This window comes from Phyllostomus hastatus, unplaced genomic scaffold (genome assembly GCF_019186645.2).
Source record: "Phyllostomus hastatus isolate PE091 unplaced genomic scaffold, TTU_PhHast_1.1 phas_contig_948, whole genome shotgun sequence".
Taxonomy (NCBI): domain Eukaryota; kingdom Metazoa; phylum Chordata; class Mammalia; order Chiroptera; family Phyllostomidae; genus Phyllostomus; species Phyllostomus hastatus.
In genome coordinates this window covers 4,358,463-4,374,728 of record NW_025333993.1, presented here as the reverse complement: position 1 = coordinate 4,374,728, position 16,266 = coordinate 4,358,463, and the positions used below count along the sequence as shown (strand labels likewise).

At 42.8% G+C, this 16,266-nt stretch overlaps 1 protein-coding gene across 1 annotated transcript in view; it reads right to left on the bottom strand.

Annotated features, from left to right (window-relative positions):
- Positions 1-16,266, bottom strand: part of DSCAM (DS cell adhesion molecule) — a 542,830-nt gene that overhangs the window by 209,036 nt on the left and 317,528 nt on the right. Inside the window, exons 7-9 of the mRNA XM_045852387.1 lie at positions 14,768-15,043; positions 7,770-8,066; positions 6,774-7,049 (exon numbers count right to left, since the gene is read on the bottom strand). Of these exons, the coding sequence (XP_045708343.1) occupies positions 6,774-7,049; positions 7,770-8,066; positions 14,768-15,043 (849 nt within the window). The remainder of the gene's footprint in view (positions 1-6,773; positions 7,050-7,769; positions 8,067-14,767; positions 15,044-16,266) is intronic.

Sequence of the window (16,266 nt, the reverse complement as noted above, 5' to 3'; positions counted from 1 at the left end):
TTCAAATGTCGTCTAAACGCGCACATGTGCACACCCACCTCTGTTCAGTGTTAGAGACGAGCCTCCTGGGAACAAGATAAGAATGGTTCGGCCTCCCGTTGCAGCACTATTGATGCAAACAAACGGGCCCTCTTTCAAAGGATGCCAACTTTCAAGGCATCACATGTACGCCTCTAAAATTATCTGAAAAAAGTATTTGCTGTTTATAGTCTACCAGGAAAGGTAGTAGAACTGTATTTATGTGAATAGAACAAGGAAGACTGTTTTTCTTTTTTCTTTTTTTAAAAATGATTTCATTTATTTATTTTTAGAGAGGGAAGGAAGGGAGATAGAGAGAGAGAGAAACATCAATGTACAGTTGCTGGGGGTCATGGCCTGCAACCCAGGCATGTGCCCTGGCTGGGAATCGAACCTGCGATGCTTTGGTTCACAGCCCGCGCTCAATCCACTGAGCTACGCCAGCCAGGGCTGGAAGACTGTTTTTCAACCCTGATCCACAGGGAGAGGAAAACATCTGTCTTTCCTGTAATTCAGCTGACCCCTTATCTTCCCCTTATGATATTCTTATCATAATTGAAAACAGTCAACATTATTGTTATTTTTTTTTTTACAAAAGCTTTGATGGACTACAATTTTGACCACTGGCATATGATTTAATTTATATGTTTCATTTCAAAGTTCAGTGATCAGAAGTCAATTTGGTTACGACCTTTCTAATGACATCTGAGTGAAGGCTAAGCTTATTCATGGTGCATAATTGTTATTATATAATGAAAGTTAGAAGTCATGGTAAGTAAGACATGTGAGAGGTATCTTAAACCGAATTACTTTCAATATCTTTGCTAGGGTTCAATGCATGTGAATATGACAAAATACGCCCTAAGCTGACATACAAGAATCCAGGATTTTTTATCTGGGAAGTCCTACACAGGCTTAAACAGGTCAAACCCTATCCACCCAGCTTACAATTTCCTCTTTTGATATGTACATGTTCATTTGTCTCAAAAAGATAAAAAGATGGAATTAAATAAAAGGTAGGATACTAGCCAGCAATTGTGTTTAGTCTAGAAAGCGCTCCTTAACATTGAGGAAAACATGTTTTGGAGCGATGATTAACAAAAAGCATATGCTCTCTCCTCTGCCCAGGTGTTCACAAAAACTAACTTACATCTGAAGAACACCAACTGAACTGGTATTTCTGGAGCAAGTCCTGGATTCCTACTTCTTGGCAAACCCACTGTTAAAGCTTTTCCAATCAAATGATTGCTAGTCTGTGACATTCTCATAAGATGGGGCCCATGGAGTGAGGTGACATGTCACCTAGAAGGCCACTATTAGACACTTGCTTTGTTGAAAGTTTTGGGGGTGGTTGTAAGTTTCACAGAGATCTTTCAGTTTCACGACAATCTTGCCACTGCGGGGCATTCTGCCGCCTTTGTCTAATTCGATGGCCACGCCTGACATCCTCCTTCCATCCGGCCCCTCCCCCACCCTGGCTTCCATTGCCTAATCAGGTCACTCTGGGCGTGGTTTCTTTCTGGGAGAGTGCTTAGACGGTGGGTACAATTCATTCCTGAGGTGCTGACCTGCTTAGGGCCACTATCTACTGAGCACATGTTAATAAGTGAAGTGAACACACATTCTCGAAGTCACTAGCAGGCCTGTTTGTATTTAATTCACTATCTTCATGTCTGTTGTTTTCATTTTTCTTCCTGTCTTGATAACTCGATCTTGTCCTGAGCACGAAGGTGTGGGTGCAAGCTGGCAGCTTATCCAGGAAAACCTCATAGCTTTGGCCACAGCGATTGGTCCAGGAATGGGCTGGTGGCCTACAGGGAGCCAATCAGAGTCCCTGCCCCAAATCTGCCTGTGCAGAGTTGTCAGGGCAGGGCTCTCTTCTTTCCCACAGTGGGTTGTGCGTCCAGAGAGAGCCAGGACCGGTTCACTGACCAAATATGGAGAAGTTACTCTGAGGGGACTGAACGGAGCCCATGGGCGGAGGGAAGTACCGGAGAGAGAGGAGGTTCAGATGCTCATTAGGGTCTAGATCAGCTCTGCCCTGAGGCCTAAACTATCTCAACTTTTCTCAGAAATGGGTTTAATACTTCCTAGAGCCCCCATCCATATCTCCCCAACACACTGTTGGAACTCGTGTTGAGGTAGCTTCATTCAGCTTCCTGCACTTGGCAATCAATAAGGTCATAGTCAATACACTGATTTATCTAATCTTGAAAATTAAAGAGATAAATTTAAATTTCAAGCAATCCTTGCTGAATTTTTTTTTTAAGATTTTATTTATTTATTTCTAGAGAGGGAAGGAAGGGAGAAAGAGAGAGAGAGAAACATCAATGTGCGGTTGCTGGGGTCATGGCCCGCAACCCAGGCATGTTCCCTGGCTGGGAATCGAACCTGCAATGCTTTGGTTCACAGCCTGCGCTCAATCCACTGAGCTATGCCAGCCAGGGCTTCTTATTCCTTGCTGGAATTTTTATCAGACATTATCTTCAGATACTTGGTGAATTGGTTTTCATGTGAATCTAAGTCTGTTTAACTTCTTTTTTTATTTATTGATTTTAAAGAGAGAAAGAAAAGGGGAGAGGGAGAGGAAGGGAGAGAGAAAGAGAGATTGACTTGTTACTTCATCCATTCATGCATTCATTGGTTGATTCTTGTATGTGTCCTGACTGGGGATTGAACCCACAACCTCAGTACATTGAAATGATGCTCCAACCTACTAAACTACCCGGTCCGAGCCATAAGTCTGTTTGTATGATGTCAAAATCTGGAGTAAGGTACACAAAGTCCCTTGGTGGTCACACCTAGACCTGCGGCCTTACACATTATTTATGACTTTACACATTCTTTCTTCCCGATGTCTCCAAATCTACAGTCCAGATTCCTAACTTTCACCCCCTCATATATTCAACTTCCTACTTAATGGATCCACTGGTTTGTCTAATGTACATTTCGGCCTCAACACATCAACAACTTGACTTCTAACTTCTTCTCTTAAACTTCTTCTCTGCATCTCTGCCAGCTCCGCTGATGGCGGCCCTACTCTTCCCATTGCTCAGGCCAACATTTGGGCCTTATCTTCCATCTTTATGTCCCTCATGCCCACATCCAGTCCATTAGGAGGTCTGATGGAATGAACCTTAAAAACATGTCCAGTGTCTGTCTTCTACCTGCCACCTCCACTCCCCCTCCCTGGCCCAAGCCTCCCCACCTCTCACCTGGACCAGCTTTCTAATGGGTCACCCTGCTTGTCCCTTCTTGCCCTTTAGTGTGATTCTCAGCACAGGAGTCAGAGTAGGATTTGAAGGCCTGAGTCAGGCCTCGTGGCTCCTGTTTAACATCCTCCCCAAACTCCCCCCCGTCTCACTCAGAGGAAAAGCTCAAGTCCTTCCAACCCGAGCCCTGGTACGCCAGGTCACACGTGAAATGACCCTGCTGATTGTAACCTCATCCCCTGTTCACACCCCCTGTTAGCTCTGGTCCAGTTTCGCCGGCCTGCTCTGCAATTCTGCAAGCTTTCCAGGAACACTTCTGACTCTTTCGTTCACTCGGTTCCCTCTTCCTAGAATGTTCTTCCCCCAGATATATGTCGGGCTATTGTGAACTCCTTTACAGCTTTTCCTAAATCTCGCCTTCTCAAAGAAGCCTTCCCTGACCACTGCGTTAAATACCACAGATTCCAAGTCCCCAAACTGTCCCACTCACCAGCCATTTCTCACCACATAACTACAACGAAAGACTGTACTAAATGATCTCGTCCTCACAAAGGAGCTGCAAATGTATATACTGTATAATATGCATCTAAAAGAAAAAGTTCCTGAAAACAAAAACTACTTGATTAAATTACTTCCTAAAATCATAGATACATTGGTTGTAAAGGGCCATAAATTCTCCTTTGAGGCCTAAGCTGGTCTGAGTTGGTTTCTGTCACTTAAAATCAAAAGAATCTAGATTAACACATCAATTGATGTTTGCCTGGAACATTTTAAGAGTATAAGTTAATGATTCAAGTGGACTTTGGGTTTATATCCTCTAAAAAATTAGAATTAAAATATTTATGTTTCTCCAATGGCCATACGTCTGAAGGTTTTTCTGAAAGAAGTAATGTTAAAAGCAGACAAAGGCCAATGCATAAAGAAGTTCAAGTTCACTGGTGCATCATTCATAATGGCTAAATATTAGAAATAAACCAAATATTTGGCACTGTAATATATACTTTCAAAATGTAGTTTGCAGAAACCTAGGGATCTCTTTAGGGGGTTTGTAAGAGGACAACCATTTTCATAATACTAAGACATTACTCCTCTTTCTTACTGTGCTGACACTTGCATAGATGCGCAAAAGTGATGGGGGGGTGGGTAAGGCTCTTGGGGCCTTGGTGTAAACCACAGTTTTGACACCAAAATGTGCAAGTAGTCATGTATTGTTTACTGCCACACACTTCCAATTTTTTTAAACCAGTTTTACTTAAGAACACTTGACAAAGCCATAAAAAGAATAATTTTAACAAATCATGGCCCTTGGGGTCCTGTCCTTTGTCATGTTCTCCGCTCTGCGTTGACAAAGTGGGGGGGGGACGTAGAGCACACCGGCTGCTCACAGAGTCAGCGCGCTGGCCTGGAGCTAAATGCCTGTGCACGTGCTGGAGTTCCAGACCTGACTAGCCACTTTCCTTTTTCATGGAATCCCATTTTTCTTTAAAAATGGCTATCTGAAAGCCACAGTTATTCATGCCCTGGCCGGGTGGCTCAGTTGGTTGGAACATCATCCCGTGCACCAAGGAAGGTTGTAGGTTTGATCCTCAGTGCGGGCGCATACCTAGGCTGCAGGTTTGATCCCCGCTCAGGGCACCTACAAGAGGCAACTGATCGATATTTCTCTCTCTTCCCCTTCCTGTCTCTCTAAAATCAATAAACGTATCCTTGGGTGAGGATTAAAAAAACACTGTAGTTATTCAAGCTTGTATAATTGGCAGGCATTTTTCTGTAAAAGAGAAAAAATGAGTCTGTTGCTCCTATGATTATAACTGATGCTGTTTGCTGCAAATAATAAAATTCAAACTTTCAATTAAAAACCAGAAATTTGCCACCTGTATCTGCCACCGGGAGCTTGACAGCTTCCCAACACTTGAAGCCCTTTCTGATGAGATCGTGGTGAAACTCTGACATTGTATAATGACTTGTGTCGACCTTTGCAGGGTCTGTAGAATTCAGTGAAACAATAACTTTCAAATGGTCAACTTATCATGTTACAAAACCACATGTGGGTGAAACATTCATTCAAAGGGCATCACAGCCCAGTAACTTGCAGACGAGAGTACCAAAAATTCATCGCTATGGTTCCTAATTCTCATTGCAGCTAACCTCTGGGATAGTGCCATGGCGTAATTCTCTACACAGTATTGAGTTCTACAAAGTATCTTTATGGTTTGCTCACTTGTTTTATCTGGTGATTGTTTTTCTCTCCTGATTAGAAGCAGAACTCCAAGAGAAAAACAGACTCTGTCTACCTCCTTCAGTATTGTTTTTCTCAATGCCTAGAATAACGCTGGCATAAAGTATATGTTCCATAAATGATGGTTGAAGAAATAAATGCAACCACAAAATAAACTTTATGCAGTCTGCCAAAAATTTCTAATTATTTGAGAAAATTCCTCAGACATGTTATTGAAATAAAATATTCATAATTAGTTATGTACAGGTATATTTAATGTAAAATATGTAATTCTTATTATATAACATGTAATACATAATAAATGGCATGTTGTGTTGTGTGTTTATAGGCGTCCCTAAAAAGATGGCTAGCAGGGTTTGTGTGCACAGAAGGTTGGGGACCACGATGAGCCCGTGCGACTCTGCAACCAGACACCGAGAGGTGATTACTGGGACCGGGGAGATAACATGGACCGCTCGGGCAGGCGGCTGAGTGGGGCAGGAGGCTGCCTGCACAGTTTTGAAAAGTTTCCATAACATATTAGAGCTATTTTCATGACCTACTTCATGCAGAGTGTTTACATAATTGAAATTTTCCACGTTACGTTCTGCCGAGGAAACGGAATTTGGGAATGGAGAAAACGGTTTCCCCTCAGCATCTGCCACTACAAAGTGTGTGACCTGAGACTTGTCATTTCATTTGTCCTTACTAATAAGGACACTGAAGGTGAGTTGCACGACCTCTAAAGGTTTATCTAACCTTTAGACCTCTAGCCTTTATCCTGAAGGTTAGATTCCATGCTAGTCCACGTCCTGATGTAAAGAATAAGTGAAGTCAGGAATATTTTCTGTGGGGCCCTTTAATCATGTCATCCCAATACTGTTCTTTGACCTGCTCATCTCTTCGAGATGAGACATCCACCTGAACCCCTTTCTCTTCCAGCTGGATTCTAAAAGAACTCCCTCTTGAGAGTTTTTAGGAAAAGGAAGATGTTTTAAAATGATCTGTCAGACAACCACATAACCAAGCCAACGACGTGTTTCTTTCTTCCTAGCATCATATTAAGCACACATGGCCTCTGGACCACCAAGCCAATGGTCACGCGAAAGGAAAGCGTATGGACCGCGGGTCTGGTGAGGATGCGGTGGTAGAGGGAACAGAGCATCTAATGCAGTCCAGCATCCCTCAGCCTTTATCACTGAGGAGTGTACCTGTCTTATGTTAAACACGCAGGTTCTAGGTTATCCCACTCCTGACTGTTGAAACAGTGGAGCTAAGTAATGGGGTGAGCTGAGTGGGGGCAGAGAGGGGCGGGCCAGCCTCACCTTTGACTGTCACGTGGACGCTCTGGCTGGTGGAGAGTTGTGGCTGAACCAGCACGTTGCACGTATACTCTCCCTCGTCGACCTCCTTCTGCACATCTGAGAGTTTCAGAGTCCCATTGTTCTCAAACGCCACTTGGCGGTGGTTGAAGGGAAGTAGATTAGAGTTCTTGTACCACTTGATGGAGTAGTATGGATAGCCGATCACACGACAGTGAATGTACGTGTCGCGTCCCGCTATTGCTGTGATATTTTTCATTGGTCGAATACTTGCAGGCCCTAGAGAGACACAAAGAAACTCTTGAAAATAATTTAAGGGTACCCCTTATGTGCAGAAATGGGTACACTCTTCCTTGGGTTAAAAATGTAGATTGTTTTCATGTAAGGACAACGTTTTCAATTACATTTTTCCGTACTTGGCATTTTCTCTAAGATGGCTTCATTTCCTTTTAGAACTCAATGCATGTTAAGTACTTTAATTGTCGACCACTTCTATTAAAATGTTTTGAATTATGTGACCGAGGGCAATTTCACCAATAAAGAGTAACTAGCCTGCACTGAACAAGCATGCTCTTTTCCTGAGAACACTGGTAGCGACCACAAGGTTTAACTCCCTCTATCGCTATGAAGATGGAGGTTATGCCAAGTCGCACTATGAATGTAAGTTAAATACCATGTCCATGAAGGTTCCCCATGAATGCCGTAGAACGGAAGAAAAGTAGGGAGGAGCGAGCATGCAGAGCATAAACCAGGAAAGGATCGATCTAGGGGACACGCCGAAGAGTACAACTGCAGGGCAAGCTGACTAAAGACCCCGAAGTGGCATTTCCGACGGTGTCCTGGTCAGTGCCGTTCCCGAGTAGGGAGGAAGGAGTGGGAGAGGGAGCAGGACGGCCCGCCTGCTGCAGCATTCCAAGACCCGGCTCGGGGCATGCGGAGGCCTTCTTTTCCGCTACCAGGAGTCATGTGTGTTTTTTGAGGAGCTGATTTGACAAGCACCTCTTACGTTTATTCGAGCCTGGTACAGGACGACGCCGGCCGAGTTGTTGGCGGTGCAGCGGTAGACGCCCCCGTCTCGGACCTGAGAGCTGGAGATGTTCAGGTAGCTGACCACGTTTCCCTCCGACGTGATCATCTGGCTGACGCGGTGGCTGCCACCCTTGAGGATCGGGTCGTCGTCCAGGGTCCACGTGATCGTGGGCAGCGGCGTGCCCTTCACGTTGCACATGAGGGAAACCGGTTCCGCTGGGCTCACCACTTTTTCGCTAAAGGCAGAAATGATTTTGGGAGTTCCATCTGCAGGAAGACAAAGGATGGAAGCAAGTGGCACATGCAGATATTCAAACAACTTCCAAGTCTGTTGACTTAATGGTTGGGAGGCAGATGTTATGCTTATTAATACTACAGCAAACTGGTTTTATTGCTAAAGCTACATTCTAACCAGAACTAGATTTCATTTTCAAAAGAGGTCAGCGCAGCATTAGCAAGCTTTATTCAATCACTGATATATTTCCTATGTTCATAATAAGGAGAATGGTGATAAAACCCAGGCAGTCATGTTAAACAATGCCAGCTCCCAAGGAGTCTGGGATTGAAAACTGGACACCCCCACCCGAAGTTAGAAGCACAGGGTAAGAAGCACCCCCCACACCCCACCCTTTAGCTTTCCACTTCTCTGCAGCTAATTAGGGATTGCTCACTGAGGAATTGTAAAGGACTACAGGAAAGGGAGAGAGAGAGAGAGAGAGAGAGAGAGAGAGAGAGAGAGAGAGAGAGAGAGAGGGAGAAGCTGATGATCTCATCTTCATTTTCTCATACGAAATCTTTTACAGTTTTAATGACATGATAAGTACACATAAATCTCCATGAATGCTCTGGAACGGGTGGAAAATAAGGTTTGACCCTTTCAGCATGTATTAACTATCTCTCTCAGTATCTTGAGTGAGGTGGCCATGTAATTTGTCATCCACCGTGGGACACTGTGGAGAGTGAAATGGGTCCTGCGGACGACCCCGCTCGGAGACCAGGCACAGCCCGACTGTCCCAGGCCAACCGGGAGCTTCAAGCGGAGGGCAGTTGCCGTGGGAATGTCCCGTATTTCCCACAAGACCACATTTTCATATCCCATTATTTTTCTATTGCATATGAGGACTATTTCCCTCCTAGTGTATGGTAATAACCACAAGTGCATGTTTTTTATATGAGTCTCCATAAAACATAGGGAAACACATGCATATTAAAGAGAAACATCTGAGCGACAAGAAGGAAAAGTTACCAATAGATCTACCAGCCTCAGGCACATAAATTAATATGGTGATTTTTTTCCGCCTGGGCGTAATTGGGTCCTTTAGACATAACTGTGATCACATGAAACAGGATTTCTGATCTGGGAATAACCCTTGCTGGAGGAAATGTTTTTAATTGTATTCATTTTCAGGGCTTATCCATAATGAAAATGATAATGAACAGATCTTATTTTTTAGAGTTTTAATTTTTATTTTAAAAGTTTAATATATGTGTATATATACGTGTGTATGTGTATATATGTATATATACGTGTGTGTGTGTGTGTGTGTGTGTGTGTATGGTTGAAAAGTATAAGCAAAATGAATGTGGGAAACAAAACTGAAGCCAGCTTGAAATCCCAGCATGGAAAAACAGCTGCTGACACCTCCAAAAACCCTGCCAGAAAGAGGTACTCACCACCCTAAACCTTGCAGCCGATCTCTGTGGCCAGCTGGGCCGGCTGCATAGGGTTCTCGCTGGGGGAGCCGTTCTCGGGGGCATCCCTACAGCCCTCTGCTATCTTTTCATCTGCAAATTCCTGACTCTCAACTTCTTCATTCCAACTCCTGGTTCAGGTGGCTGGAGAAAGCCCTCAAGTATATTTTTCCTGGGGGTATTCATACACACATAGCATCTTTCATTTCGTTGGATTGCGGGCATCTCACTTTAGCTGTCAAAGGTTCAAGAAAGAGCTTCCTAATATTGCAACGAAGAACTCATGGGACAATGCAGAGCCTGCCTCAGCACGCTCTGCGTGTAGCCGACAGAGGGTTAGACGTCATCGTGGGCATTAGTCTCTGTACATAACCACCCCTTGGGAATGTTGACATTATCTCATGTCACCTTATAATTCAATGTTTTATTTTAAAGATGCATTTAGCTATAAATGTCTTTGCCCTAACTGGTACCCTAAGCACTGAAAACTCATCTTCTAAAGCCTGTTTGGAAAAGTTTATACCATTTTTTGTGGATTAAGTTTACATACAGCGAAATGTATCTTAAGTGTGCAAACAGAATGAGTTTCATTAAAACTCAGGTACATCTGTAACCGCCGAAACAATCAAGATACGGCACTTCTCCATGACCCCCAGTGTTGGTGGGTCTCCACCCGCCATACACAAGCGCTGTTCTGATTTCTGTCACCATGTATCAGTTTTGCCCGTTCTTGAGCTCCAAAACGATGTAATCCTAGAGTGCGTACTCTTTCTGGAGGCACTGATTGTGTCACGAGGATGGCAGAGTTGGCAACGTTAGGGAAGGGGGCTTCGGAGCAGCACTGTAATGTCTGGGCCACCCCGAGTCTGCCAGCTGACCAACAGGTGGCTGATACTCCTTCCAGCTATTTTTTCCCAGCCCGATCAGTGCCACATTTAGGAATGATTTATCAGGTCTCTCCACTGTCTTTTAACCTGGAACGTTTTTTGGTTCTTCTGTGTTTCTTCATGTTGATATTTTTGGAACTGGTTGCTTGGTAGCCAGTGATTGCATCCAGTTTGTTTGATAATTCTTCGTGATTCGATGCAGGTTGTGCATTTTTGGCAAATGCCATGGAAGCGATGTTGTTTTCATTTGCTTATTGGCCATTTGTGTGTTTCCTTTGTGAAATGTCTTCTGAAATTTTGTGTGTATTTTTATGTTAGACTGTTTGCCTTAGTTATTAATTTGTAGGAGTTCTTTATGGGTACTGAATACAACAGTATACACACACACATATAAGTCAGTACAAGTTTCCTTGTACATACATATGTCTGATATAATGGTAAGATATATTTGTCAGATACCTTACATAAATTATATATAGTGTTTGTCAGACATATATATATAGTACAGGGTCTGGCACAAATAATGCCCCTGTTTTATTAAAAAGTCTTTTATCACAAAATCATAACCATGTAATTCTATAACATAACAATATCACACTCAAGCACACCATATGAAATTTTAGGTGAAATGTTCAAATTAAAACTATAAATTATTACACTCATATTATTACCCCATCAACCACACTCAAGTAGGTATTACTTCTGCCATATATTACATATAAATGTGTGTATAAAATATTCTCTGTTGGTCTGTAGTTACATATACTTAGGTTATATTTTATCCACATTAATACTTATATATACATGTATAAATCTGTATGTACATATAACTCCACTCACATCTAAAAGGTAAAATCATAGTTCTTCATGTCAAATATAAGAACACTGCAGCAAATAACTTCAAATAATTTATATTCTGTCTTTTGTGTTATTATATCTAATTATGTTATAAACTAATAATATAGTGTTGTAATTTTCTAATTTGTCAACTGTTGTTTAAAAAAATTGAAAGAGAAAACACTATTTTGCTAAACGTTTACTAAAGTATTTATCATGTCTCATGCTTTTTATGCCTATAGATCTGAGTTTCCATTTTAGCTCATTTTCTTCATCCAGAATGAGGTCATTTACTAGTTCTTAACATGCAGATCTTTCTGCATCACATTCTTGGAGCTTTTGTTTATTGAAAATATATGGAAGTCTAGGCTGATGGCTTTTAAAAAATCTTTTTCACCATTTAAAGACATCACCCCATTGTCTTCTGTCCTCCAAAGTGTCCGATGAGAAGTCGTGCACCATTTACATTGATAGCCCCTTGATGTAATGTTTTTCCTCCCTTAGAACTATACAAGGTTCTGTGTATCTTTGACTTTCAGCAGCTAGACTCTGATGTGCTTGCATGATTTTCTTCGTTTTTACTCTTCTTGGGGTTTGCTGAGTTTCTTAGATCCATGACGTTATTTCTTATACCAAATTTCTGGAAATGATGGACATTATTTCTTCAAATATTTTTCTTCCTCATTCTCCGAGAGCTACTTTTCCGAGCCTCTAATTACATGTATACCAGGGGATCTGATGAATGTCCCGCATATCGCTGAGGCTCTGCTAATGACATTTGGAGTCCTCTTCTCTCTGTGCTTCAGCTTAGACAATTTCTTCTGCTCTGTCCTCAAGTTCACTCGTCCTCTCTTCTCCCTTCTGCAATCTTCCATTAAAGCCAACACAGTAAATTTGTTCATCTCTGTTTGTTCCATTTTATAGTTTCTGTTTCTCTGCTGGTCTTTCCCACATGTCCGTTCATCATGCCAGGATTTTCCTTTGAGTTACTTACCATGTTTTAAATCGCTGTGAAGCCCTTGCCTGCTGATTCCAATATCTGGATCCTCTCAGGATCTGCTTCTATGCCCAGTTCGTCATGTGACCTCTGATCACGGCATCCTATTTTTTTGGTTTGTTTCGGACATTTAGTTATTTTTAGCATATTCTTGGGTTCTCCTTCAAGTTTTTTCAGTTCAGGTACCAATCAAGTTTTTCAAGCTACTTCGTTTTCATATCTTAAGAATCACTACTTAAAAGGAAGGTCATTTCTTCCTTCTTAGAATCTCCACTCTCCTTTCTCAATTGGCAGGTGATTCAAGAGTTCAGACCGCTGTCCTTCTACACCTGAATCCCACAGGCTGTGCTCTCCTGCTTTCCCTCCGTGTTCCCATCACCCCCCCCACGAGGACTCGAGAACATCTTCAGAGGAAATGTGGTGTCACTGGAGATATCACCTAATCGTTTTCCCTTCTTTTAAGGGTTAAACCCTGTCTGCCTCCCTTGGGCTGTCTCTTCAGTGTGTGCATCCAGTTTCATTTTCCACACGTTCTACCTTCTTGCAGGTTCATTAGTCTGATACATGCTATTCTATCATTTCAATAAATAGGACCTTTTCTCATTTTTTTTGCTCTTCCATTTTGCAGTTATTCTGGTTTGATCTTGAATGTGTGAATATTGGATCCCAGTTTTGTAAGACTTCCATTACCCTTTCTTTGGCCTGACAGGGAATACTCTCCAATTCTGCATGATATCAATGGCCATTCTTAGTTCGGAGTATCATGAGTTTTTACATTTATGTGAACCCATAGTATTTCATTGGTAGTAACAGGAGGTTATAGTGGAGGATGCTAGTTAGGCACCGTTTGAGGGCAGATACTAGATATATATTTGTAGGTCCATTTCTGCTCTCCTTTGCTACATTAGCACTGTCATCTCTCAGAAGAGAAAAAAATAAATGGAAGCTTCTTGTCCTGAATGGAAACTGACACGCGGCAAATAAATCCGTGAGTATGTTCAGAGTGCTCCTCCACCCCCTTCTCCTCACTCAAGTGACAGGCTTCCGTGGAGATGAAAGCAGACGTTAATTTCCCAGTGAGACCTGAGCGTCTTTGAAATCCTTCTTGCTGTCACTCTGTGATAACCTGAACCCTTTCGACATCATTATGGATTATCAATATGCTCTTTAGGTTTTCTTAGGCACCAGATGGTTGCCATGGTAACTGGGCCTGGAAAGGTAATCTCTCCCTTTTCTACAAAGAATCTAAAAATAGGGACTATGTGAGGACTGCAGTGCATCATCATTAACAATCCAGCTCTGTACAAATTGATTACTTTCTGCACCTAATTATTATGTGGAACACAGTGTCAGGCATTTCATATGAGTTCCGTGCCTTCGGCTAATTTCATCTCTGCTTTAAAAAACTCACTGCCTGCACGTAAATGCTTGAATCAAAATAAGAATGTCATTTTAAGCTTACTTATTCTTAAAAATTGACTGAGGTTAAAAAAGAAATTACAGAAATATCCTTTTAGCACCAAGCCATATTTAAACTTATTTTCATACATAAAAAGGATTTTACTTTTTCTCCCTTTACAATCCGTGAAAGTCATGTCATTATTTTATATATTGATAACAGGAAAATTCTAAATTATATGTAAAGACACAGTGAAGACACACAAATATAAAGATAGAAGCTAGTTCAATGATCTGGTGATGAACATAGTCTCACTCGAATGTTACTTTAATAGCGTCTTTCCCTGGCTGATCGATGAGCTTGAAGATGCAAGTAGGTTGTAGACAGTTAAATAAACAACCACAACAATAAAACATACCTAAAACCTATCCTTATCCTACATGGTAATCCCTCAGAAACTCCATTCACCTAAATCTTTGAATATGTGGACCCAACCAGGGACAACGCTCCAAGCCAGATGCCATTTTTCACTCCGTCAAACACTATATTGAAAGGCTGCCTTGCATTTTGCCTCTAACATCGTGCTTCTCAGCAAGGGGGCTATTTTGCACCCCTGGGACATTCGGCAACATCTGGAGACATTTTTGGCTGTCACAATCTGTAGGAAGGTGCCACTGGCATCTAGTGTGTGGAGGCCAGAGGTGTGGCAAAAACCTAATAGCCCTTCCAAAAGAATGCTATTGAGATGTCCTGGCCTAGGGGATGGTGAACTGTCAAGCAAACCATGAGTTTCAAAGTCTCAGAGGTCTGTATTGTGCCAAGTAAGTTTAAACGTGGGAGTGGGCAAGGTTTATGTTCATTAACTATATGTGACATGACATTACTTATGTGACTTCTACCATGCACAATTTCCATTTCGCCAGAGCCCATTCTTTCATATTTGCCTGATTTATCTTGAAAAATTATGTAGAGTTATTAGCTCGTCCTATAGATAAGATAGAAAGGCGTAGAGGGGTAAAAAGGTCAGACAGGTAAAGACAGGTCAGACAGGTACAAAACGGGGAGTCCTCAGCCCTGTTCAGCCCTTTATTCTTCTCTCTGAGAGCTCTGGGTTTGGGCTCTTTCTCAGCCGAACCCTGTAAGGAGGCCCACTGACCTTCAAGGACCACCTGCACAAAGTCTTGAGCGGACAGCTTGTCCTTGCGCACAAAGCACTGGTACGCGCCCCCGTCACTTTTGACCATGTGATCCATGATAAGGTTTTCGTGGTTGATCCCTGTGATCCTCACATTTTTGCCAGGGTTGAGGATTTCACCGTTTCGGTACCAGGACAGTTCCTGGTCCTCACTTCCTGTCACACTGCAGGACAAGGACACCTGGCTGCCCACGCTGCTTTTGACTTTCCTGGGGCTGATGGTGGCTTTCAGTGGCTCTGGAGGTGTGGGGCAGGAGAAAACAAAGAAGGTAAAAATATCACACATGTAGATAGCGTTTCAACAACACGCTGGGCTCTTGACGAGGCAAGCCCCCCGCTGCAAACCCACTCCGTAAGTTCTTACGCTCAGGGCTGTGCTAGGGCACGGCATTTGGTGTGGAAGCACCCTCTCTGCCATTTGTTTTCCTGGACTTCTCTCTCTACGTAGCACGTAGACTAACGTCGGTCAGATTGCTTTCTCACTGAATACGCATGAGTATTAACCCACTGGCAAGAAGGAATGCAATGCACTGGTTACCAGGTTGGACAGAAATATTTGCATATTTAAATCTTATCTGCCTTGTCGCAAGGTGGATTAGGTGGGTTTGCTCTGGGCCATTCCCACACACACAAACACTCAGTCACATCCCGTCTGTGGCTTAACCAGGGCTAGTACCACTTGTAAGGAAACAAGCTGGTGTGAGAATTCATGACCGCGAAGCAGGGTTTTGTTTGGTTTGCTTGATTAAAATGAGGCTCACTGGTCTGGGCAGGGTTGGAAACCTCATCCTTGACTTCCTATGTTTTCATTCAACAAACCCAATTCAGTTTAGCGAGCTTTTATTGAACATCTACTGTATACCAAGGACGGGATTAAAATCACAGATGAGACAAAGATGAATAACATTTGTGGTACAACTAGCACGTACCATAAAGTTAGCAAACACCTTTTGTACATTATTTAAGTCACTCTTCCCATAATCCTGCAAGTTTTGGTTATCTCCATTTTGCAGAAGAGGAAATGGCTGTTTGGAAAAATTAACTAACCACATCCACTCGACAGGTAAATGGCAAACACCAGTGTTTTACCCCAGTTATTCCTACTGCTTACATCCTCACACTGTGAAGTCTCTGGTTCCAAGGAGCTTAGGGTTCTAGGTGGATAAAACAAACACAAGAATGAATTTGGTAACAAAGAAGTCTAATAGAGGCATATAAATGTGTGGCAGGGGATCAACAGAAAGTCCCCAGAGAGCAGGCTTGGGTAGAGCTGCAGCTAGGGGGCGCTGCAGAGACCGGGGCCTGCTGACCCGGGGCACGGAGCACAGCCACAGCCACAGCGCAGGAGGAGCTCCTGGTCTGGGTGCCAGGCTGCGTCCCCGCAGGGGAGGAGCGGGAGAAAAACAACAACGACAAAGGCTGCCTGGGGCAAGGCCACAAAGAACCTCCGTATTTTGCAA